This window comes from Bos taurus, chromosome 11 (genome assembly GCF_002263795.3).
Source record: "Bos taurus isolate L1 Dominette 01449 registration number 42190680 breed Hereford chromosome 11, ARS-UCD2.0, whole genome shotgun sequence".
In the NCBI taxonomy this organism is placed as follows: domain Eukaryota; kingdom Metazoa; phylum Chordata; class Mammalia; order Artiodactyla; family Bovidae; genus Bos; species Bos taurus.
Window position 1 is genome coordinate 66574228 of NC_037338.1, and position 25669 is coordinate 66599896.

At 40.9% G+C, this 25669-nt stretch overlaps 2 protein-coding genes across 2 annotated transcripts in view; one reads left to right on the forward strand and one right to left on the reverse strand.

Annotated features, from left to right (window-relative positions):
• Nucleotides 1-14887, reverse strand: part of DNAAF10 (dynein axonemal assembly factor 10) — a 29006-nt gene extending 14119 nt beyond the window's left edge. Inside the window, exons 1-2 of the mRNA NM_001046465.1 lie at nt 14661-14887; nt 1310-1410 (exon numbers count right to left, since the gene is read on the reverse strand). Of these exons, the coding sequence (NP_001039930.1) occupies nt 1310-1410; nt 14661-14843 (284 nt within the window). The 5' untranslated portion in view covers nt 14844-14887. The remainder of the gene's footprint in view (nt 1-1309; nt 1411-14660) is intronic.
• Nucleotides 14888-15325: 438 nt separating this feature from the next.
• PNO1 (partner of NOB1 homolog) lies at nt 15326-24611 on the forward strand. Its single transcript, NM_183085.1, is given in 7 exon segments — nt 15326-15571; nt 15796-15945; nt 18095-18178; nt 18366-18426; nt 18666-18783; nt 23211-23281; nt 24176-24611. Coding segments are annotated over 7 exon segments (759 nt in total). The 5' UTR covers nt 15326-15364; the 3' UTR covers nt 24244-24611.
• Nucleotides 24612-25669: the final 1058 nt, after the last annotated feature.

The following is a 25669-nucleotide window of genomic DNA, read 5'->3' on the forward strand; positions in this document are numbered from 1 at the left end:
TTTACATAGACTTTAAAACATCAGTGCTTTTAACATGAAATTATGACTTACCAATGAAAATAAAGCAGTAATACCTATACTAGGAAGCTCCGTTAGGAAGATAGTCAACTGTTATATTTGTTGCACACTTTTGTGCTGAAATGTATCTATTTAAAAAAATAACACTCACACTGGTCTCTCTCTAAGTTCTTTGTAAGTACATGACACAGCAGGTAAAAATGAATGCATTCTGCATTCTAGTAAACACCAACTTAATTGCATGTGTGCTCAATCGCTCAGTCGTGTTCGACTCTTTGCAACCCTGTGGACTGTAGCCGGCCAGGCTCCTCTGTCCGTGGAATTTTCTAGGCAAGAAAACTGGAGGGGGTTGCCATTTCCTACTCTAGGGGATCTTCTCGACCCAGGGATTGAACCTGTATCTCTTGCATCTCCTGCACTGGCAAGCAGATTCTTTACCACTGCTCCATCTGGGAAGCCTGCTAATTATTAAGAAATTAAAGCAAATGGAATTAAAATAGCTTCATTCTATACTATATTATGATTCTAAGACAAATAAATATGCCAAAGTAACTCAGTTACAAAATAGCAGATTCTAAATTAGAATCAAAAAAGATGACAAGGTAGGGAAGACAGGTCCTCTAGAACATTATTGTATACTTTACATGATTAAGAGATAGTCTTAAAAAGTTTTTACAGAGGAATTTTGATTCATTCAATTCTAAATATGAGGAAATAACTCTAGGTAAAACATGAAAATTAAAAGCATTTGGTACTACTGAGATTTTGCTTATTCAAAACAGGTTTGTCTTGATTTACTCAAGAGATGTGTTCCTAAAAAGTTGTGCTCAGATGTAAGTTAAAGCATAAAAAGAAAAAAGTTTAATGAACTGGGAGTTCTATGTTAAACAAATTAAAACATACAAAAATATATTATTGTGTAATGCCAAATATCTTCTTAAAATGTAAACAACATCTGATTTTTCAGTGTTATACATGAGCATTGTTATATAATGTATCCTTCATTATATGAGGGAATAGCCCTTTATTACAAATATAGGTGTTAAATGCTAGCACTAAACAGCATGTGTGGAAACAAATATTAATATTATTTGAAAAAGCTAAAGAAAAATGTTAGTATTTTGAAATAGATTTGAAATGTGAAATCTAAAAGTATATATTAAAAGGTAATTGCAATATTCTTATAAATAGTTAAAATTTAACAAAAAACATCTTAGAATTCTTTCAGTGGAAGCGTAACACAACTATCAAAGAAACTGCTTCTGTCTTCACACTGATGAAATAATCTTACCATATATGAAGGTTTCCAGCAAAATCTCCAGTGGCCAGATATCTCTGCTGTAAAGATGTTGCGCCAAATGTTCCACATTTAATGGGTTTGGCCTTTTCAATCTTAATAGAAGGGAGGGAGAGAGGATACGTTATTTAGGTAAGCACCTATTTATGGCTCTATTATGGGAATTAAATAAGGCACACAATTTTAAGAAGCAATTAAAATGTTTTCTGATAAAAAATTATCATGCTTTTCCTTCAGTAATTTTTGTATAGTCTAAAAGTACAGGCGGGCTTCCCTGGTGGCTTAGCTGATAAAGAATCCGCCTGTAATGCAGCCATGAAATTAAAAGACGCTTGCTCCTTGGAAGAAAAGCTATGACCAACCTAGACAGCATATTAAAAAGCAGAGACTTTACTTTGCCAACAAAGGTCCATCTAGTCAAAGATATTGTTTTTCCAGTAGTCATGTATGGATGTGAGAACTGGACTATAAAGAAAGCTGAATGCCAAATTGAACTGTGGTGTTGGAGAAGACTCTTGAGAGTCCCTTGGACTGCAAGGAGATCCAGCCAGTCTATCCTAAAGGAAATTAGTCTTGAATATTCATTGGAAGAACTGATGCTGAAGCTGAAGCTCCAGTACTCTGGCTACCTGATGTGAAGAACTGACTCACTGGAAAAGATCCTGATGCTGGGAAAGATTGAAGTCAGGAGGAGAAGGAGACAACAGAGGATGAGATGGTTGGATGGCATCACTGACTCGATGGACAGGAGTTTGAGCAAACTCCTGAAGTTGCTGATGGACAGGGAAGCCTGGTGAGCTGCAGTCCATGGGGTTGCAAAGAGTCGCACATGACTGAGTAACAGAGCTGGACTGAACTGAAAAGTACAGGCAGGTCTTGGGAGATTTTGGAAGTTTGGTTCTAGACGACCAAAATAAAGCAAATATTTGCAATAAACTGAGTCAGATGAATTTCTGTTTCTCAATGAATGTAAAAGTTATGTTTATACTGTCCTGTAGCCTATTACGTATGCAAATCATTATGTCTAAAAGACAATGTACACACTTTAATTAAAAAATGTATTATTGCCAAAAAATTGCTAACTCCTTTGATCATCCATGAAAAGAAACTCCTTATCCATTATTGTTTTCTAATGAGACTGCAGCAATTCAATCACATCTTCAGGCTCAACTTCTAATTCTAGTTTTCTTGCTGTGTCCACCACAACTTCAGTTACTTCCTCCACTGAAGTCCTGAACCCCTCAGGTCATCCATGAGGTCTGGATCAACTTCTTCCAAACTCCTATTCGTGTTGATATTTTGATCTCCTTCCATGAATCACCAACATTTTTAATGGCATCTAGAATGGTGAATCCTTTCCAAAAAGTTTTCAATTTACTTTGGCCAGATCCATCAGAGGAATCACTTTCTTTGGTAGCTGTAGCCTTAAGAAATGTATTTCTTAAATAACAAGACTTGAAAGTTGACATTACTCCTTGATCCATGGGCTGCAGAATGGATGCTGTGCTAGCAAGCATGAAATCAATGTGAATCTTATGGTATATCTTCATCAGAGCTCTTGGGTGAGCAGGTATATTGTCAGTGAGCAGCAATATTTTGAAAGGCCTTTTTTTTCCTGAGTAGTAGCTCTCAACAGTGGGCCTAAAATATTCAACAGTTTGTTGTAAAACAGATGTGCTGTTATCAAAGTTTTATTGTCCCATTTATAGAACACAGCCAGAATACTTAGAATAACTCTTAAAGGAACTAGGATTTTCAGAATGGTCAATGAGCACTGGTTTAAAATTAAAGTCACCAGCTGTATTAGCCCCTAACAAGAAAGTCAGCCTGTCCTTTGACTTGAGGCATTGGCTTCTCCTCTCTCGCTATGCAAGTCCTAAATGGCATCTTCTTCCAATAGAAGGCTGTTTCATCTACACCAAAAATCTGTTGCGCAGTGTAGCCTCCTTCCTGAATTATCTTAGTAGGTCTGCATAACTTGCTGCAGCTTCTGCAGCACCTGCTACAGCATCTTCTATCAGCACCTGCTACTTCTTTAGTTTTATGTTAAAGAGACGGCTTCTTTCCTTAAACCATACGAACCAACCAACTTCTGCTAGTTTCCAACTTTTCTTCTGCTGCTTCCTCGCCTCTCTCAGCCTTCAAAGAACTGAAGAGAGTTAGGGCCTTTGCTCTGGATTAGAACATTCACACCTTGGCTACTATTTGATGCAAGATGCCTAACTTTTGGCCCATCTAGGCTTTCAACATGCCTTCCTCACTAAATGTAAACATTCTTGGTTTTTTTATTTAAAGTGAGAGACTTGTGACTCTTCCTTAGAGGCCACTGTAGGGCTAATTTCAATAGGGAGCCCTGAGGAGAGGAAGAGGGCTGGAGAAAAGTCAGCAAGTGAAGCAGTCAGAACACATACAACATTTACCAATTAAGTTTGCAGTCTTGTCAGGGTGTGGTTGATGGCATCCCAAAACAATTACAACATCATCATCAAAGGTCACTGACCAGAAATCACCAAAACAAACATATTACAAGAATTACCAAAACATGATACAGAGACACAAAGCGAGCAAGTGCTGGTGGAAAAACAGTGCTGATAGACTTGGTCAGCACAGGGTTACCAAAATCCTTCAATTTGTAAAAGACTCAGTCTCTGAGAATTCAATACAGAGAAGCACAATAAAAGGAGGTATGCTTGTATGTCAAATGAATGAGTTTTGCCTTTCTTCTCATCTCGCTAATAAGACATTAAAATGCTGATACCGCTAATATCTCCACTGGTTTGCAAATATGAGATTTCAGCTTTTAATGTGGTATTCTTCTTTAAGAGCCTCAAATAAAAGGATATAATGAAGATATTACTCTTCCAGGTGACAACAGGAAGAAAAAAAAAACTTGTGTGTCTTGTATAGTTTTCCCTGCAGAATCCTATAAACTGAGAATGGTTATGTCTGATTCTCTCTGAGACCGTTTTAGTGCAAACAGATGTGGATACCTGTGTGCACCAAAGGCACAGCTGTTAGCATGGATTAGCCCATGTTTTGATATTTCTTTAATTTAAAAGACTGTTGGGAATTCCATGGAAGTCCAGTGATTAGGACTCTTGAGCTTTCACTGCCAAAAGCCTGGGTTCAATCCCTGCTTAGGGAACTAAAATTCCACAGCCACTTGGCCAAATAAATAAATGTAAATAAAAATAAAAGACTATTGTTCTAAGTCTATATATAACAGTTGATCCTTGAACAGCACAGGAGTTAACCCACATGTAACTTATGGTCAGCTCTCTATATCCAAGATTCCTCTGCATCCGTGGATTCAACCAACCATGGCCCATGTAGTAATGTACTATTAACTCTTGAAAAATACCTGGGTATAAGTGACCCATGCAGTTCAAATCCATGCTATACAAAGGTCAATTGCAGTTACATCAGTAAAACAGCCACATGCAAACTCCACCTGTGCATGTCACTGAAGTCCATCGTGGAGTCTACATGTCTAGCTGCCTTGGCCCCTGGAAACTCTAGAGGACATGGAAGTGAGGTTCTATGGAGTCACAAACAGTTGAACACCACTGAGTGAGTACACTCACATATAGACACACATCCACACATCACACTCTAGCTGCAGAATAGCACCTTCCATTTACTGTCAGCTCAACAGGGCAAAACTATTGCTCTTATTTAGTCTCTTGCAATCTTTAACTTTTTTCTTTTTTGAATTTTTACTGCAGCTGATTTACAATGTTATGTTTACTTATTCATTTTTAATTTTTGGCCATTCCCTGCAGCATGTGGCATCCCAGTTCCCAGACCAGGGATCAAACACACACCCGCTGCATTGGAAGGTGGAGTCTTAACCATGGGACTGCCAGGGAAGTTCCCTTTTTTTTTCTTTTATTCTTAACAAAAATAGTACATGTTCCCTATAAAGATGCAAACAAAACCAAAGACCTGAAGGGTGAAAAGTAAGTTTCCCTTTGACACTCCCCAGAAGTAATCCCCATTCTCTTAGACCCTTTGCTACATATAGATTTGGTTTAATACAGAGAGCATCATAATATCAATATATTATCCATTGACTTGATTTTTTTCACTTAGAGATATATCTGGATGAATTTTTTTTTCTCTCTACAGAGTTCCCCAGTTTCTAGGGCACTTTCCCTGTAATCTTTGAGTTGCTGGGCCAATCTTCAACCCTACCACTAGGGTTGGCCTGTTTCATATATTTTGTGAAAACAATTTTCCTACCACTTTCAATGTCTGGTTGGGTATTTCCACATAGGATATATGTAGCAATTTTCAAAGAAGAAAATAAAAATTCACTTAACACAAACTATAACTGAACTTCTCTTTCATGATTCAAAAGAAATCATCATGCTCCGGGGCTTTAGAAACTCCCAGCCTGCTGAGCTTTCTGCTTGGGATCTGGATGAACTAGCGGTTACTAGGTAGCCTGGCCTAAAATAAAGCTGGGACTCTTTGGAACTGTCCAGGACCTTTTGATTAAATTTTGTTTAATCAGACACCTACAGTAACATGGTGGTAAAAGATTATATTGATGAGAATAGAACACAGAATGTTAATTTTTTCTCCTTTTTAATACACTGGTGATCTGAGATAGCATCAGTTACATTTGACATCAGAAAACTGATATTTATCTGTTTCAGCTATTTTTCCAATTTTATGGAAAACGTATCTTACAATGGGACACCATGGAGGATCAAAGTTTCGTCAATTTAATAAAGCAGTTTCCAATTCCAAATCATTTACATCCTCCCCACCATAGGTTCAGTCAGTCAGTTCAGTCGCTCAGTCGTGTCTGACTCTTTGCGACCCCATGAATCGCAGCACACCAGGCCTCCCTGTCCATCACCAACTCCCGGGGTTCACCCAAACTCATGTCCATCGGGTCGGTGATGCCATCCAATCATCTCATCCTCTGTCATCCCCTTCTCCTCCTGCCCCCAATCCCTCGCAGCATCAGCGTCTTTTCCAATGAGTCAACTTTTTGCATGAGGTGGCCAAAGTACTGAAGTTTCAGCTTTACCATCAGTCCTTCCGAAGAACACCCAGGACTGATCTCCTTTAGAATGGACTGGTTGGATCTCCTTGCAGTCCAAGGGACCTCTCAAGAGTCTTCTCCAACACTACAGTTCAAAAGCATCAATTCTTTGGCACTCAGCTTTCTTCACAGTCCAACCCTCACATCCATACATGACCACAGGAAAAACCATAGCCTTGAATAGACGGACCGTTGTTGGCAAAGTAATGTCTCTGCTTTTGAATATGCTATCTAGGTTGGTCATAACTTTCCCCACCGTTCCCTTCCCCCAAATAAAATACCTGAAACAATATGTTAATACTGATATAGCTAATCACTCAATTAACTAATTAATCATTGTAGCTAATCACCTAGTCACACTATTAGAACACAATTTCTATAGCTAAACTAATTCAGACTTCCAACTTGGACCAAATGAAGAAACAGCTCCCCTCTCCTTCCTCCCACTTGTCTCACACAGGGCCTGGCTCTCCCCCAGCTCCAGGTCACTGCTAATGACTCCCTCAGTCTAAGGCAGAGGATGTGAACAGGCCTCTCAGGTAAGAAACAGGTGGGCCCTGAGGGACAGGAATATGCTTCCAGGGACTTGGGAATTAAGAACTAGAGGAGGGCTTGCACCGTATATTGATATAACTCTCTGGGAAAATTCTTCCCCAAATAGCCTTGGGAAGACTGGTCACCCATTGCCTTCTCTTCCACTAGCTAGAGATTCTGCTTCCCATAATTCTACTGCTTTCCCCAGGAGTCTCTGATGGAGTCTCTCTTCCTCCTAGGTCATGAAAGAGAAAAAAGTTGACCCCTACTTTTCAGTCCCTGTAGGAAGCACACAGTTCTAAGTGTTTACCGCTACTAATAAAAAATTGGGAAGCCAAAGTTTTCCTCTGTTATGGCTTTACCTAACTTTTGCCTTTAGACCCTGTGGAATAGAGAAGACAGAAAACTGCAACCACTGATCTTCCAGTACCAACATAAATTCACAGATACACAGATACACACACACACACAGAGCTAATGGATATTTTTTTCTCAGGTTTAAGTTTTCTTCAATAATTTTTTTAGTTTGTCTGTTAGGAAATACCAGCTAATAAACACCAATAAGAAAACCTGGAAATGAGGATTAAAATTTTTATGTATGGTTACTTCTTGTGATGCAAATATCAAAATATATATAATATATACACTCAGAGTATATGTATTTTTTTCTACTGAGAATATGTATCCTTGTGCAGAGGTGGAACTGATTATTATAATATTTCATGTTGTTCTAAAAACCACACCACAATGGCCAGATGTACTGACACCTGAACACATCTGAGAATCCCTACCTTAGGAGAAAACAACCTGAGAACTACTCTAATAATAGTACATGGTGGGGCCTATACTAGATAATTTAATGTGTATCATCACATGAATTCTAAAAGAGGGGTTTATTGCAAATAATGAATGGAATGAGATAAAAATGTATCTACATTTAGAGGCACAGACCCACAGGAGTAGCACCAAGGCCTGTGGTATATAAATGTACAAAGCCCTTCAAAGGCTGACCTTGCAGGTCTCTCTGACCTCATTTCCTGCTTCTCTCCTTTCACACTCCAGCCACACCCGCGGCTGCATTTTTGTTCACCAGTCACGCTGCCTCAGGGTATTTGCATTTGCTGTTCCCACTGCCTGGACTGGTCTTCCCTCCTGTCATCATGATTTCTACCAACAATTTCAGCTTAGATTTCAGCTTAAATGTCAATGCCTCTAAGAGAGCCTCCCCACCCCTCTAATCTTAAGTGAAACCCCCAAATCCCAATCACTTGCCCTGTTTAATCTTATTTCACTTATCAACAAAACTCTTTTATTCACTCAATTATCTATTTCCTCCCTTCCTAGAATGAATACCACAGGAATGGGGCCCTCAACAACTTGTTCAACACCTAATTGGTGCTCTGCTGCTGCTAAGTCGCTTCAGTCGCGTCCGACTCTGTGCGACCCTAAAGACGGCAGCCCACCAGGCTCCCCTGTCCCTGGGATTCTCCAGGCATGAACACTGGAGTGGGTTGCCATTTCCTTCTCCAATGCATGAAAGTGAAAAGTGAAAGTGAAGTCGCTCTGTCCTGCCCGACTCTTAGCAACCTCATGGACTGCAGCCTTCCAGGCTCCTCCGTTCATGGGATTTTCCAGGCAAGAGTACTGGAGTGGGGTGCCACTGCCTTCTCCTCAACATTTGTTAAATGAAAGTATAAATGAACATGGATTAACTTCTCAGTCCCACTGCTGGATAGAGGGAAACCACTGCTGGAGGTCATGTTCCGTTTTCTCCTGTCTTATTTTCACCTGACAGACCATAGTTTTCAGTGTCATTTTATATGCAATAATAAAAACAGCATCCATATATGGAACACCAATGTATCAGATACTGTTCTAGATGTCCTTCTGTGCTAGTCCATCCCTTCTCTTTCTAACACACGCCACTGCAAATTAAGTGTTTGGGACACCCCTTTCCAGATGACAAGCAGGTTCAAAAGATGAGGAGACTCGCCCAAGGATCCTACAGTCAGGTAGATTCCAAGCTCTTTCTACGACACTAGGCTGTCTCCAGGACTATATGTAAATCAGTTAAATAAACATTTCCTATGTAGCCCCCATTCTATAAACCCGAGCCCTTAGAAGTCCCAAAGAAATGCTCCAATCCTTAACTAGACTGGTGAGGTAAGTAAGGCCTGACTTAAACCTACTTTCAGATTTGTGTCCTTTGGTTTTTACCTTCATTTTGTGTCTTCATAAAATGTAAACATGATATTTATGCTTCCTGTTATTTTTTTATTCTTGTGTCCTTTTATCAAAGGATAGCCATATATTCTTCTATCAAAAAGATTTAACTAGTGGTCCGTTGCAAATGATGTTTAAAGAATCAAATTAAAGATAAAGAATCAAATTAAACTCAAAATACAGAACCATATTGAAAAATAAACTCAAATGTGTAAACATCTTGTTATCTGCACAGCAGGGAGGGCTGCGCTTTGCTCAGAAAGGCTGAGCTAGGTTGGCAAGTGGACTTAAAAAAGCAGAAGTGTTTGCTTTTTCCTTAGACATTCATGGAAATGATAACATTAGCTAAATTAAGAAAGGACATTGGAGTAAAGTTAATTTTTCTTTTTAATAGTTCATAAAAGGGACCCCTCCTTGTCCCTGTTAAATGTTTTACCTTTGGAAAAGAAAAGATGTAAAGAATTCAGAGGACACTTAAGTTTTCCTGCTAGAAAACTGGTTTAAAAAAAAAATGGAGATCTATTTTGCAAAATGTGTTCCACAAAGTAAATTAGAATATATTAACTTTTGCTATGATACTGAAAATGACTGTGGATGACAGACATATTTGACCCCCAGTTGTTGGTTCTCTTTGCTCTAAGTTAAGGTGATTAAGGAAGCCATGATCGATAATTCCAGCAGAGCTATTTTTGTTCTATCTGTGGGTGGGTCTAGTACAGCTTGTCAGTATTTCCTCCTCCACATCCTGGCACTACTTAATTAACATTAAAAGGTTTAGTCAACCAAATGTTAACAAGCAGTAAATTCAGTGGCACAGGGGCTAAAAAAGCAGAACTTTATTAGATTATTACTAATTTTTAAAGTGTAAACATCCCCAAATGTGGCACTTTTCAGGGCCACCCCTAGTCCTTTGGGCCAAGTGGTGGTGGTTGGGGCAGTGGGGGGAGTGGGGAGGTGGGGGTGTGGGGGTGGTGTGGGGGTGGGACTGTGGAAGGCGCCCTCTACAGGCTGATGGAAGTTTCGCACAGGAGGGGAAAAGCTGGAGAGAGATGGATTTCAGCCTTCACTTGAACCCTTGGCCAGATACCTGTGTGCAGTTTAACAAACTACTCAATTGTATACGAAGACCCTGCCTTCATTCCCTATCTATCTGATTAGTGATAAGGAGGCACCAACAAAGACCCATTTTCTTCCTTCCTTTTTATCCTGCACCCAAGGACTCGAGCACAAGGCTTGAGGTAGTTCTACAAGGATAAAATCAAGTTTCCTAATATTTTATGTTTCCTAATTTTTTAACCAATAATTCAACTAGCACAATGATAGCTAGAAACTAACTTAGCTCTAGAAGAGGGAAAAAGAGGGAAAAGAAAGGAAAATGCATTTGGGAAGCTCCAAAGGTACCTATGTGGCTCCATGGTAAAGAACCCGCCTGCCAATGCAGGAGGCTTGGGTTTGATCCCTGGGTGAGGACGACCCCCTGGAGGAGGAAATGGCAATCCACTCCAGTATTCTTGCCTGGGAAACCCCATGGACAGAAGGAGCCTGGCAGGCTGCAGTTCATGGATTTGCAAAAGAATAAGACACAACTTAGTGACTGAACAATGAAGACAGTCAACCCTACTACTCATTAGAATCATCTGTTGGAAGTTTAAAAAATACTAATGTCTGGGACTCAAACTAGTCTAGAGGCAAGAAAGAGTCCAAGTGCATCAGTTTCCAGGGGTGGAACCAAGGCATGAATATTTTACAACACGTACACCCAAGAACACACAACACAACAGTAACGATGCACATTCAGATGCTCCTGGTGCACAGTAAGAGCTGAGAATCACTGGGACTGTTCTTAGCCTATATTCTTTTCCACGGCATCATCACAGCCAAACACAATGTAAGCTCTCAAATCTGTGCATTTGTTTTACCCTCACTTTAGGCAGTAGGCTGTTTAGGAGGAAGGACTCATCTTTCAAGTATTTCTGGTCCTTCTTTATCATAGTACCTTGAAACGACAGGTTCTCAATGGAAAATTTATGGTAGAAAAAGAGAAGACTCAAAGGATACAGGTGAAAATATAAAAAGTGGGTGACATCAATTTACTTCTTTTCCCTAACTATATTTTTGGTATATTCTATCATGAACATACATTACTTTAGTTAAAAAGCAAAATTATTCCAAGAAAAATGCTGCTAGAATCTTCCAGAACTCTAGAAGAGACAAAGAACACGATTTCTCTTTATAGAACAAGTGTATTCATGAAATGTACACAAGTCATAAAGCCCTACTAAAAATATGTCACAAAACTCAACTCTGGTTGAGTTTTGACTAGTATTTATTCCCAATAGTTCACCATATTCTTTCTCCAGTTTCAATGTTTCCTACGTGTTCAAACTCCTGGCCTCAATCAATTAGTGATTAATAAATCAATATTTAAATGTTCCAAGTTATATCCTTTTACAGACATAAATTCACTCATTCTTTTAACAAGTCATTGATTGAGTGGCTGCTCCTTTTATACCACACTAAAGAAAGAACTGTCCTTACTCTCTGGGAGTTTACAATCTAATTAGAGATACATGGGACAGAAGGATATATTTCTAGCACAGATAATAATGGTACTTATGTACCACAGGAAAGCAATAAAGAAAAGTTACTTTATGTGGGGATCAGGAATGAGATGTCAACAGTCAAATAATCTGAACTGGATCTCAGAATAGCAACAGGTGACTGGGGGCTAAGTGATGAAAAACGTAAGGAAAGGTAGGAAAGAACATGCCGTGTTTAGGAGCAGAGTGCCTGGCTAGCAAAGACAATCTGAACAAGAAAAGTAGCATTCATAGAATTTAAAACGGGATGAGGCCTTACATACTTTCTAATCTAAGCTTTTCTAGAGAAAGTGTATGCATCCTTTGCCTATCAGTTGAGGCCCTAACTCCTCCAAGCAGATTCTCTCCATAGTTCTTGGTCCCTGGAGTTACAAACTTCCCTGTAGTCTATGACAATGCTAACATCTGAATATAACTGATTTTTTTTTCTAGGCAACCCAAATAAAGGCATTTAAAAACTGGAAAACAGATATAAAAATGTTAATATCATTATTCTCCAATTCTTCCATTAGTGTAATCTTTACAACACTTGTAAACCTAACCTTGCCACAAGCTGCTTAAAGCCCTTCACTTATGTCCCATTTTTCTTACAAAAACAGGCATAAATCTTTTAAATGATCTACAGCATCTGCAAGGCCTCCTCTCTGCTGTTTTGTTCCAAAAGGAGATAATCTCTCTCCCTCATTGCTGAGCTGTTTCCTCTTGTAAACCTCAACTCCTAATTTGACCTAGTTAGCTTTTACTCTGGAGAAGGCGATGGCACCCCACTCCAGTACTCTTGCCTGGAAACTCCCATGGACGGAGGAGCCTGGTAGGCTGCAGTACATGGGGTCGCTAAGAGTCCGACACGACTAAGTGACTTCACTTTCACTTTTCACTTTCACGAATTGGAGAAGGAAATGGCAACCTACTCCAGCATTCTTGCCTGGAGAATCCCAAGGTTGGAGGAGCCTGATAGGCTGCTGTCTACGGGGTAGCACAGAGTCGGACACGACTGAAGCAACTTAGCAGCAGCAGCAGCTTTTACTCAATGCAAATCTGGTTTTCTGGTTTTGTTTTTACTCTCATAGAACCATGTGCCTTTACATTAGAGAATTCATCTCAGTTTGTGTTTTATGTATTGTTAGTTTGATTATTTAATTGATTCTCTCTCCCACTAGAAAAAAAACTCCATAATAATCAGGGACATTGTCTGTCATTTACTAGCCGGAGAATACCAGGCAATCAATTGACACTTGTTGAAAGAGTAATTGTTTTGGATTGTCTCCTCCAATTACATAGCAGGCATCCTAGTGCCTGCTTTGGCTCTGCTTGTATGACCAAGTACTTTACTATCTTGTACCTATTAAAAGACTCTCCACAGACAAAGAACTAGTCTCAAAAATATACAAGCAACTCTTGCAGCTCAATTCCAGAAAAATAAACGACCCAATCAAAAAATGGGCCAAAGAACTCAACAGACATTTCTCCAAAGAAGACATACAGATGGCTAACAAACACATGAAAAAATGCTCAGCATCACTCAGTATCAGAGAAATGCAAATCAAAACCACAATGAGGTACCATTTCATGCCAGTCAGAATGGCTGCGATCCAAAAGTCTACCAGCAATAAATGCTGGAGAGGGTGTGGAGAAAAGGGAACCCTCTTACACTGTTGGTGGGAATGCGAACTAGTACAGCCACTATGGAGAACAGTGTGGAGATTCCTTAAAAAACTGGAAATAGAACTGCCTTGCTGCTGCTGCTAAGTTGCTTCAGTCATGTCCGACTCTGTGCAACCCCATAGACGGCAGCCCACCAGGCTCCTCTGTCCCTGAGATTCTCCAGGCAAGAACACTGGAGTGGGTTGCCATTTCCTTCTCCAATGCATGAAAGTGAAAAGTCAAAGTGACCCAGCAATCCCACTGCTGGGCATATGCACCAAGGAAAACCAGAATTGAAAGAGACACGTGTACCCCAATCTTCATGGCAGCACTGTTTATAATAGACAGGACATGGAAGTAACCTAGATGTCCACCAGCAGACGAATGGATAAGAAAGCTGTGGTACATATACACAATGGAGTATTACTCAGCCATTAAAAATAATACATTTGAATCAGTTCTGATGAGGTGGATGAAACTGGAGCCTATATACAGAGTGAAGTAAGCCAGAAAGAAAAACACCAATACAGTATACTAACGCATATATATGGAATTTAGAAAGATGGTAACGATAACCCTGTATGCAAGACAGTAAAACAGACACAGACGTATAGAACAGTCTTTTGGACTCTGTGGGAGAGGGAGAGGGTGGGATGATTTGGGAGAATGGCACTGAAACATGTATAATATCAGATATGAAACGAATCACCAGTCCAGGTTCGATGCATGATACAGGATGCTGGGGCTGGTGCACTGGGATGACCAGAGGGATGGTACGGGGAGGGAGGTGCGAGAGGGGTTCAGGATGGGGAACACGTATACATCCGTGGCGGATTCATGTTGATGTATGGCAAAACCAATACAATACTGTAAAGTAATTAGCCTCCAATTAAAATAAATACATTTATATTAAAAATAAAATTCAAAAATAAAAAAATAAAAGACTCTCCACAAACACACGCGCACTGCACAGAAACGCCTCGAATTGAAATGTGAAGTCATAACGTCACCTCCAGGGACCTCGCACTGGACTGGGAGAGGGGTGGAGATGGCTGGAGGAAGGGACCCGATGAGAATTCAGGTCTCGAACCAAAGCGTTTTACGTCCGAATTATTCCTCAATCTGCGGTCAATTTCGCTATTCCCGCGCAGCTTCAGCAGCGCTTTGAGGGGACGCTGGACAAAGGCTCTGGCAAAAAGGAACGCACAACTCCCGCCCCAAAGATCCGCACTCCCCTCCAGCAGCAGTCCCAGATCTTGGAACTGGGAGGTCTCGAGCCGGCACCCACCTCCCGCAGCAGCTTTAGGTCCCCTTGCTGGATCTCGTACAGCTGAATGACGCCGGTGCCCCGTGCGAAGTTGCCCATGGTCACAAATTTGGCGCTGCAGGGCATCCACTTACAGTCAAACACCGTATAACTGAGGCTCTTCTGGATATGGGAGATGATCTGAGGCTTCTCGAAGGCCGACATGGTCCAGCCGAGAGATTTCGCCTCCGCCAAACGGGACACAGCCGACTAACCCTGACAAAACTAACCTGGAAACCAGAGTCCAAACGTTATGGCTAGTTTGTCCCTCCCGCTTGCCGTAGGCGCCCCTAGAACCCTAACAAGTAGTTTTAGGTTTCTCAGATAATGCCGGATGCTCTAGTGCAGGCATACAAGAGTTTCCTTCCCCAACAACACAAACTTCTTTATGGATTTACCTATTGCCTTTCGTACAGATACAGATTATGTGTTATAAAGCGTGCTGACTGCGAGAGGTGGGGGCAGAAGGCGAACCTAAGAATCAGGCATATTTTAGGACAGCCCTTCCCCCTCACAACAAACACGCACAAACTCCCGCTTTAGGTCCCCTGCTGGGGATGTCTTAGGAAAGAGGGCGGAGCCCTGGGGCTGGTTGGCGGAGGTTGGGGCCTGCGAGGCGCGCCTGCGTGGTATAGCCTCGCACGTGTTGGAGCTGGAAGTTGAGGTTGGGCTGGAGGTTCTGGAGAATGGAAAGCGTGATGGAGGCACAGAGCCCGTTGGCCGAGGACGGCTTCAGTCAGGTCACCCGCAAAGGTGGCCGGCGGGCGAAGAAACGGCAGGCCGAGCAGCCGTCCACGCAGGAGGAGGGAGGCGACGCGACCTGCATGGACACCGAGGAAGCCCGACCCGCTAAGAGGCCCGTCTTCCCGCCCCTCTCCGGGGACGGGTTCCTGGTACTGGCTGGGACCGAGGAACAGGAACGGGGCTGGGGCCAGAGACGGGTCGGGCCGGTGGCCTCTGGGTGATGTTGACGCTTTTTCTGGAGTGAAGCTCAGAGCGGCGACTCTCCTGGTGTTTAATCTGTCCAATTAAAGGACGCTTTTTGAGGATCAGTTGTTTTACAACTTCATCCTCATTCCTTTAGACAACTGCTGAGTTGTGTTTTCTTTTGTCATAGAGTGGGAAAGAAGAAACCAGGAAAATTCCAGTCCCAGCTAACAGATACACGCCACTAAAAGAGAACTGGCTGAAGATATTTACTCCTATTGTGGAGCATTTGGGACTTCAGATACGCTTTAACTTGAAATCGAGAAATGTTGAAATCAGAGTAAGGAGACTATTAACCACTTTAAAATATGCTGGGGTTTTTCTGTCCTAGGAAGAAAGAATAGACTTTCTAGGAATTCTTAGTGGGACTTACCTTGTTGAATGAGTTTCTTCCAGTTTGACCTGAAATTATACTAAAATACCAGCTGCGTCTCAGCACATTTTTAATAGTGTTCTGTGTTGATTGATTAAAGGGTTAATAAAGAGGTTATCGTAAACAGATGTATGTAAATGAGCAGCCGAAGTACTTGCTGCAGTACAGGTACTATATTTTAGTGTTACTTTTTAGGAAAAAACAAGTTTTGAGAGTAAGTGTAAATTATGTAAAAATATTTGTTTATTCATTGCATGATGTCAGTCTAGCAAGTGGACAATTAAAATTAATAGACTTTGGGGTTTTTTCCTGTGGGTTCCAATTTTGCATCAGAATCAGTGACCAAAATTAATTATCATTATCAGGGCTGTTATAAGACTTATTTCTGTTGAGGGATTAGAATAATGGAGCAAAGCAGAGGGGCACTGTTTTAAATAGTTGGCAGAGTTTAAAATACAGAACTTGACAGAATTTCTCTTTGTTCTCAGTTTAATTTAGGTTTTTTTGGTTTTCTGCCAGAACTTCTTGTCTGCTTATAAGTTTGCTTTTTTTATTCTCTTTAAATCTCATTTCGCTTCTCCATCCTTTTTGCCAGAGCCAGATTAATTTTCCCAGACCACACTGCTTTTATTGATATCTTCAGTATCTCTGAAAGATAAAAGTATTTGAATTTGCCTTTGAATTAGGAGTCTCATTCTCAAGTCCTCTTACCATTGCTTTGAACATTTTCCTTGTCCCTCCTTAATGGATGGATTTGCTCTGTGAAGGCCTTCTCCCTACTTCCTTTTCCTTCCTACTTCAGTTTCATCATCTTTTAGAGTCTAGCTCAAGTTCTTTCTCCTTTACTGTCAGTCCATTTTTTCAGTCTAGTCTTCAGGGCTTAAACTTACGTTTTGCTGATTGATAAAAGGCTTAATAAAGAAGTTGTCAGAATCTCTTGATTATGTATTACAGCACCATCAGTTTGGACTCCTCTGACATTTGTTGATACTGCTCTGTGCCAGTGTGTGCCACATAGTGGTGCTTTGGCAGGCATTACATCATTTTGGTCTTGAGAACAGCCCTGTGAGGCAGATAACATACCCTATCTAATAGATGTGAGGAAACTGGCCAAGGAGTATCTTGGGCAAAGTCATCAGTGCTAGTAGGGACCTCTCAGGCTCTTCTGTTCCAATTTATTTTACAGATAAGAAAACTTAAGGCTTAGAGCATTCATGAGACTTGCCTGAGGTCACATATGGAATTGGGCCTGGAATCTATAGTTTTAAATGTGCTTTTACACAACCCTGCAAGGTTTCAAAGTTGTCAAATACGCACACAGTCTCCTCAACTCAACTGTGAGTCTGTGTGGGAGAGCAGAACTCATGGTTTTGGAATCAGATCCGTGTTCAGATTTTACGTTTTCATTTTGGTACTTGAGTTTCCTCTAATGTAAAAGTACTTATCTTGCTTAAATTTAGGTTGACATGAAGATCAGAGCTATACTGTGTCAAGCACCTTTGCAGTGTCATGTCATTTACAGGGGTTGGCATTTCATGAAGAGCGCCTATTTCTGTGATTATCAAATAAAATCTTTGAGGGCAGGATCATTGCTTAAGCCGTTCTTGGTAGTTAGTACTAGAGTTGTTGCTTTGGGAAAGAAACATCAGCACAGGAATGGTGGTTGAAGTGAGACCTGGACTCCCAGGGAGATGGCACTGAAGAGGACCAGCTTGGATGGGAATGAACTGAGGACGGAGGTCCTTCAGAGTGGGAGTGAGTGGAGGGATCTCGCCAGTAGCTCCAGAGTCAGATCAGCCATGGAGTGCAGTCGGTCTTTTGACAGTGTTTGGGGGGAACTGCCCAGCCCTGGAGCTAGCCAAGTTTTGTTTTGAAAACTAAACACAGTACTTAGGTCACCAAAAACTGGGTCACAGAGAATATATTGGGAAGGGTGATGGTGAAGGAAATTGCAATAATGGGTAAGGTCAGTCCTAGTAGTTTGCTAGAATGTTGCCGTTTTCATTTCCAGCTATAATTTGTGCCTCTTACCCCACCTTTTTTTTTTTTTAAACAGACTTGTAAAGAAACTAAAGATGTTAGCGCCCTGACAAAAGCAGCTGATTTTGTGAAAGCCTTCATTCTTGGGTTTCAGGTGGAGGTGAGTGATTTCATGATAGCTGAAATGGGGGCTCAGAAAACACTCCACATGAATGTTTTGATAGATTTGGGCATTTTTTTGTTTTTTGAGTGTTCTAGTTTTACAATTTATGAGTTAGCGTAACACTCACGCACTCACACAGGTACTTGAATGGAAGCACCTCATAGTGTGTATTTCTGTATTGTAGGACGCACTTGCCCTTATTAGACTGGATGACCTCTTTCTAGAGTCTTTTGAAATTACAGATGGTGAGTGTATGGTGGTCTTTTTGTATGAACTCCTGGATGGTACTTTTGTACTGCTGACTTTGTATTCTGCATGACTCTCAGCTTTCCGGTAGCATCAGTTGAGCTGTATTCTTAGCAGCTTTTTAAAAAATGCATGTTTTGGGTCTTTTAGGAGGGAAATTTGGCTAATGATTAAACATCTGTGGAAGTGGGTAATGCTGCAATGGCTTCCTTCCTGAGGTCTTGCTTTTCTCATTTAGTTAAACCTTTAAAGGGAGACCACCTGTCCAGGGCAATAGGCAGAATTGCTGGCAAAGGAGGAAAAACCAAATTCACCATTGAGAACGTGACCCGGACGCGGATAGTTTTAGCTGACGTGTAAGTATGTGATCTTGAGAAAACTATTGTCATAATTTACATATGGTCTTTTGCTAGTTTCAAGAAGTGATTAAGATTGTATTTATGCATGACGTTAACCCCTAAATCCTTGTGAGGATATGCTTTTGGCTGAACAGTTACCTACTCTGAGAGCAGATTTAGTTGAGAAAAATCTTTAGATGTTATAGCTTTTTTCTCAATTTGCAATGAAGGAAATGTTGAGAATCACTGTTAAATTACATGACAGGGGAATATTTAAATAGTATCACGGGAGCGTATTAAATCCGTAGAGGAGAGCAAGAAGTACACGTGTTCAATGCCATCATGAGTCTTTGCTTCAAAAAGAGAATAGTCTTATGGACATGGGAGAGGGGAGGACAAGGTGAGATGTATGGAAAGAGTAACATGGAAACTTACATTACCATATGTAAAATAGATAGCCAATTTGCTGTATGGCTCAGGACACTCTAACAGGGGCTCTGTATCAACCTAGAGGGGTGGGATGGGGAGGGCGATGAGAGGGAGGTTCAAAAAGGAGGGGATATATGTATACCTATGGCTGATTGATGTTGAGGTTTGACAGAAAACAACAAAATTCTGTAAAGCAATTATCCTTCAATAAAAAAATAAAAACAAACGTATATATACACATGTGCATGCACGAACATATAAAGGCCTTTCATAAAGGGAAGATGAGTGTTGCACGTTGTTGGGAAAACTACAGAGCAGTTATATATGAACATCAATAAGATGATATGGGCTTAAAATAAGGGTGCAGGAAGTCAAGCTAGGATTACCCTTCTCTGCCTGCGGGTGAAGCCGCTCCGTTACCAGCTTGGGGTTACTGGCAGATGGCGCAGAGATTATACAGTGCCGAGAAGTTGGGAAACGAAGCAGTTGACTGAGGAGGAGGGATCTGCCTGCTACTAAATCCAGAAATAATTTTATTTTAAGTCATCTCATCTTTGCTCTGAGCTGAGGGGCTATTATTTTCAAATCTAAATTTTAGACTGTTTTTTATGCTTAAGTGGAAAACTGTTAACGCTGCATTGGTGGCCCTGTTTACCTAAAGGTAAGTGTGTTACAGCATTGACCTTTCATGACTTGAGCCTGGAGATGGGGCTCCAGAGTCATGGGAAAAGCTCTCTTGAACTAGAAATTTCCCATACTTTGAAATATCATATACAGTCCTAATAGTTTTTTAATTTAGAAGTTTTAAAATGTAACTGATTTGCTGTAATTCTAATTATTGTTAGGACATTATATTAAGTTTATAATTTATAAAAGCTGCCCTTGTAACTTAGATGGTAAAGAATTTGCCTGCAATGCAGGAGACCTGGGTTTGCTTCCTGGGCCGGGAAGATGCCCTGGAAAAGGAAATGGCAACCCACTCCAGTATTCTTGCCCGGAGTATCCCATGGACAGGAGCCTGGCAGGCTAGTCCATGGGGTCGCAAGAGTAAGACACAACTTAGAGACTAAACCACCACCAAGTATTATTTTCTAAGGCTTGGGTTAAAATCTCCTTGTCAAATTCATTTTTTAAATAGCTGTATTACAGTATGATTTTCATTCAGTTAAAGTCACCTGTTTTAGGCATGTAATTCAGTGAGATCCTGGCAAATAGTCTCTCTAGTCCTGTGACCCCTCCACACTCAGCTGTGTCACCCCAAAAGTTCCCTGTGCTTCTTTGCGGCCCTTCCTGATTGCCAGGCAGTCACTCATCTTTCTGTCACTAGGGTTTTGCCTTTTCTTAAAATTCACATAGGTAAAAATACACAGTATGTAGTCTTGAGTGCATGACTTCTTTTAGATAGCATGTGGTTTCAAGTTTCTCCAGTTTGTTGGTGGTTAGCAGTAGGTTTTTTCCAGTGCCAAGTACCAGCAAAGAGATACACCGTCCTGCACTTTTTACTGTAGGTAGGCTAGTTGGAAATCCATGTGTGCAGCAACTCATGTTAATTATGACATAGCCATAAGATGGACTGCTATGCACCCGTAAATGTTCTTTTTGATGAGTTGCTGAAAACCTGGCAGAGTAGAATGTGAACACAATATAAAACTAACATCCATTTGTTCCAGATACATTCAGTATATCGAATGGGAAAGAATGCTGCCTATGTCTGGAGACCTACATACATCCCATTCCAACTACTGCCCTGAAGCTTTGGTTGTTTTAGTAGCTAAACTACTCACTCTGTATGTGCTTTTGCTTCTCTATTTCCTCATCTTTCGTGCCTGACTTTTACAGTTTTATCAAAGTTACATATACACATACTTAAACTGCCACTGTCTACTTCCATTTCCACCTCCTCTGAGGGAGGGAATTTCAAGTCTTCAAACTGAGATTTTCTAGCTAAACTTTAAACATTATTTATCTCTATTTCCAAATATCTCTATATACCAGCTTCATTTTTTTCCCTCAGATTCACTGTTGATTTTCTCCTGTGAAAGAGGAAGGCTTGTGCTTTTTCATCCCCACCTCCATCTCCACCCTGCCAGCCTTTTAGCAGGCCAGTTTGCTTGCCTTGCCCTGTACTCTGTGGGTTTTGTTCAGTTCATGCCCTGTACTCTGTGGGTTTTGTTCAGTTCACGCTCAGTATTGTCTGAGTGTGAAATTGGTGCTGGAGTATTAACAGCTGAACCAGATAGTATCCTGTGTTTATCTGTCCTTTGCACCTTTGTTGTCACATGAAGAAATAATTCTGAATGTGTCTCTCTGCTTCCTCAGTGTTGCAGTGACTAGAAAGCTATACCTGTATCTCCTCTTGGTGGGCTCAGACATATGAGACATTTTATAAGTCTCTGCTGGAGGTTTCTGTTCCCAAAGCACTGTCCCCTTCTCCCTGGCCCCCAGCTGCCGTCCTGGCTTTTCACCATTGCCCTTTGTGGCCTTCGGTGTTTGAGCCCCTCGGTTCTTGGATTCTTTGTCCCGCTTTGTTTTGGTGGCACAGATGGTCCTGGAGCTGGCTTAGCATAGGAAGGACATTGGTGAGACCTGGTTTTCAAGATGTCTTCCACTCTTGTAAATGATTTTCATTCAGAGCTGCTTCTAGTAACTTCATCTTCTAATCTTTTTTCAGTTTTCTTAATACCCTGTCCTTGATTCATGAGTGAGTGAAAACTGCTTTTCTCATCTCACTAGTTTTGTTTTGCTTTTCTCCCTGCAGAAATTTCTGTACCGCTTTCTTCGCCTGCTGGTCACGCCGCCTACTCTTTTGTATTAGATGCTTTCCTCGGGTTCTGATTCCTTATAGTGAGAGCGTCCTGTGTAAAAGTGGGACCATAAAGAGTAGACTAGAAACCCTGGGCTCGGGGCACTTGCAGGTGGGGGTGGGGGAGACTGGTGGACTGTTGGGCTTCACTTGGGTGATTGCCAGGCTGTTCCTTTGGGAAGCCCTGATGTCAGTATCTTTAGTCTTTCCCATTGAGGCCAGCTTCCCCTTAGACGTATTCTCCAGTCCTTCTGCTGACAAACGTCTGGAAGCCAGTTGTCTTTCTCTGTGCGGACGTTCACATGACATTGCCTCCGTTCTGGTCATGGTCTTCCTACTTGTGCTGTGCCTGGTGCCCCTGGTCGAGACCCCAAGTCTCTCACCTTCTCCAGTGAGCAGCTTACCACCTTAATTTTACTGGAGTAAAAGAAAGGGTAGTTGGATGGTTGCCTGTTGCCTAGAGTGGGGAAGAAAACCTGGGGATCATCTTGAACTGACTTTAACTTATTCTCTTGTTTTTAGCCTCAGTTTTACTTGTTTCAGAAATGTCTGAGCCTGTGGTGTGAAGAGGGTTCTGCTTTGGGAAAGGGTTCTTCCCCTGTAGATTTTGGCTTCGGTTTCCTAAGTTTACTGATATTTTGGAAGGTGAGCTCAAAAAAGTAAAATGCTGTAATATCAGTCTAATTGGAGCCATTCAGCAAGGAATGCACGTTAAAAAGGGTCTGGATAATCCTCAGTGATGAAGAAATTTAGATCATTTTTAGAAATATTTGCATTTGAAATCCAAATTATTTTAACTAAGTATAGTTAATGCATCTAATTTGCATCTAATCTCAGTTCTGCCAGTGTGTCATCTTGGCCCGGTGTTTTGATTTCTCCCAAACTTCTTTCTCATCTGTAATGTGGGAATAACTTCTAATAAAGCTTGTGTGAGGATTAAATGATAAGAACATGTATATAAAGCCCTAGCGTATGCAGAGTACTGAATGGAGGGAAGCCATTATTCACCAAGAATCTTGAAGAACTTAGGTTTTAATTCACTTACCATAAAATCCTTCCTTTCAGAGTGGATGGTAGTATATTTACAGTGTTGGGCCATCACCACCACCTTTATGTAGGAATCCGTCTGTCATCTTTCCAGAATTTCTGGATCATGGGACTTAGTTAAGTAAATGCTTTTTGTGGCTAACTTGTCTCACTGTATCTCTTGCAGGAAAGTTCACATCCTTGGTTCTTTTCAAAATATCAAGATGGCAAGAACCGCCATTTGCAACCTCATTCTGGGTAACCGCAGTCTCTTCCTCTGCTGTTTTCTCTAAAGGAATAGAGAATTTAGGAACTCAGATCACATTGCATATCACTTTAGGGCCCAGTTGATAAAGGTAGCAGGCAGAAACTCTTGGGGTTGGCAAGTGTTGGCCCAGAGAGGAAGCTGGAATATTTTCGCTTGGATTCCATCTGTGAGCCCAAGAGAAAGGGCTTATTGGATCATGTTGCTTACATCATGGCTGTGTCCCCCTGAGGAGACGCACTGGGACTCCTTCCAGAGTGGGGGGCAGGGGGCAGTGTTTTAGGTTCAGCCAAAAGGGAGCTGCTGATTAGCATCAGCCGTTTTAATTACCCACTTGGTCCCATCTTCAGACCATAAAGTACTGTCACCTGTGGTCAGAGATGCAGGCTATAGCGCTTGTTGGGAAAACATGGAATCCGCTGTGGTGTCCAAGGCTGGGGCTTCCCAAGTGGAGCTAGTGGTAAAGAACCCGCCTTCTAGTGCAAGAGATATGAGAGATGCAGGTTCAGTCCCTGTGTTTGGAGGATCCTCTGGAGGAGGGCATGGTAGCCCACTCCAGTATCCTGGCCTGGAGAATCTCATGGACAGAGGAGCCTGGTGGGCTACAGTCCATGGAGTCACAGAGGCAGATACAACTGAAGTGACTTAGTACGCATGCCCAGGTCTGACTGGACCAGCTGCTTTTCGAAATACTTTGACAACCTGGTGTCTTTGGCACTTAGGATTTTAAAGTATTGGGAGAGTATTTATATGGTTTTCTTTATGGCTCTTTTGTTGATTTAAGGAGGATCCAGTGGGAAAAAGTCCTAGGCAGTGTTGCAGGCTATTGTCTGTCTAGCATCTATACATATATTTGTGAAGATAAGTGTTTTTATTTTCTCCTGCAGGAAATCCTCCATCAAAGGTTTATGGCAATATTCGAGCTGTGGCTAGCAGAGCAGCAGACCGATTCTGATTTCACATCAAGGACTTTTAATCTTTGACCTCTATAGAGAAAGACTTTACTTCTACATGTGGTCACCGGACACTGTATGAAGAACTTTTCAGTCATGGGAACCATTTATTATTACTAGCACATTAAGTATAATTTATCATTGTTTCCATTTTAAATCACATGTAGCAGGTTTGCATAGTTCAAATCCTCTTATTTGGGGGGGAACCTCTTATTTTAAGCAACAGTTCTTTATTTTCTGAGTTTTTTATTTATAAATTTGTTTTCTAAATTTATAAACATTTCTTCTCTGTCAATTGTAATTAAAAGAATTATCTCAGAAAATCTGTCTGAATTATGACCCTTAATAGTGAGTGGTGTGTGAATATTTTAGACCCAGGTCATAAACAGCAGTTCGAATATACTCTGTGAAATAAGAAAGACTAATCTTTGCACCTATTTTTGCAGTTTTTAAAAATAAGTGTTCAATAAAAACAGACCTTACCAGTATTGGGTATATTTCTTCTAAGTAGTAAGGTGAAATGTAATAAAAGAATTTTTACCCCTAAGAAAACTATTATATTCTGCAAATGTAATAGATTGTTTTAACAAGCCTACATGTTCTTTGATTCATATTACGCATTTTTTTAATGAAAGGAACTCACTTCATTAAATTGTGACTGTGATGATACTATTCTTTTGTATATTATCTCCACAACCCTTGACCAAAACTTTGAACTTTAATTAGAAAGTACATGTAAGAACGAGAACAAGTATTAAGTATTGCTATTAAGAGTTCTATGTGTTACATATGCCACTGTCCCGAACTAGCCTGTACTCTGCATTGGTATTAGACATACTTAGTATTACAGTGGAAATCCAGTGGGAAATGGCTGGAAATGTCCCAGCAGTATTTTTTTTTAATCCTTTGGCAGCACAGCAGCATGGAGAGAGTATGTGTATGATACCGTTTTACTCCTATCTTTTCGTAAAGTTGGAATTTGTTGGCACTTTGTTGGTCTGCACAGGCTTCAGCAGGTACTTGCCTACTCCCTGTGCCTTGTCTAAGAAATCAGATACAAAACTCTGACCACTGAGGGTGTACTTTTCTGAGGTATGGGTCCACAGTTTTCAGAGCGCTTGGACTGAAATGAACTATTGCTCGGTAACCATAAACATTTTATGTTTAATTTTTTTTAAAAAGCATACTTTTGACTGGGAAAACACAGGTGCTCTGCTAAACTGAAGTTATCTTTTGGTATTATTTGTATTTCCTCTTGAAAGTTTCTTACATAGTTAGAATTATCAGTAAGAGAGCAATGTATTTCTCTGGCAGTTGCTAAAATCTGGGATACTGTTGAGCCTCTCCCTGATCAAGCATCCCCGCCCAATAGGGAATTTGTACTTCTTGGGACTTTAAAGAGAAACAAAATGTTACAGGCATGTGTGC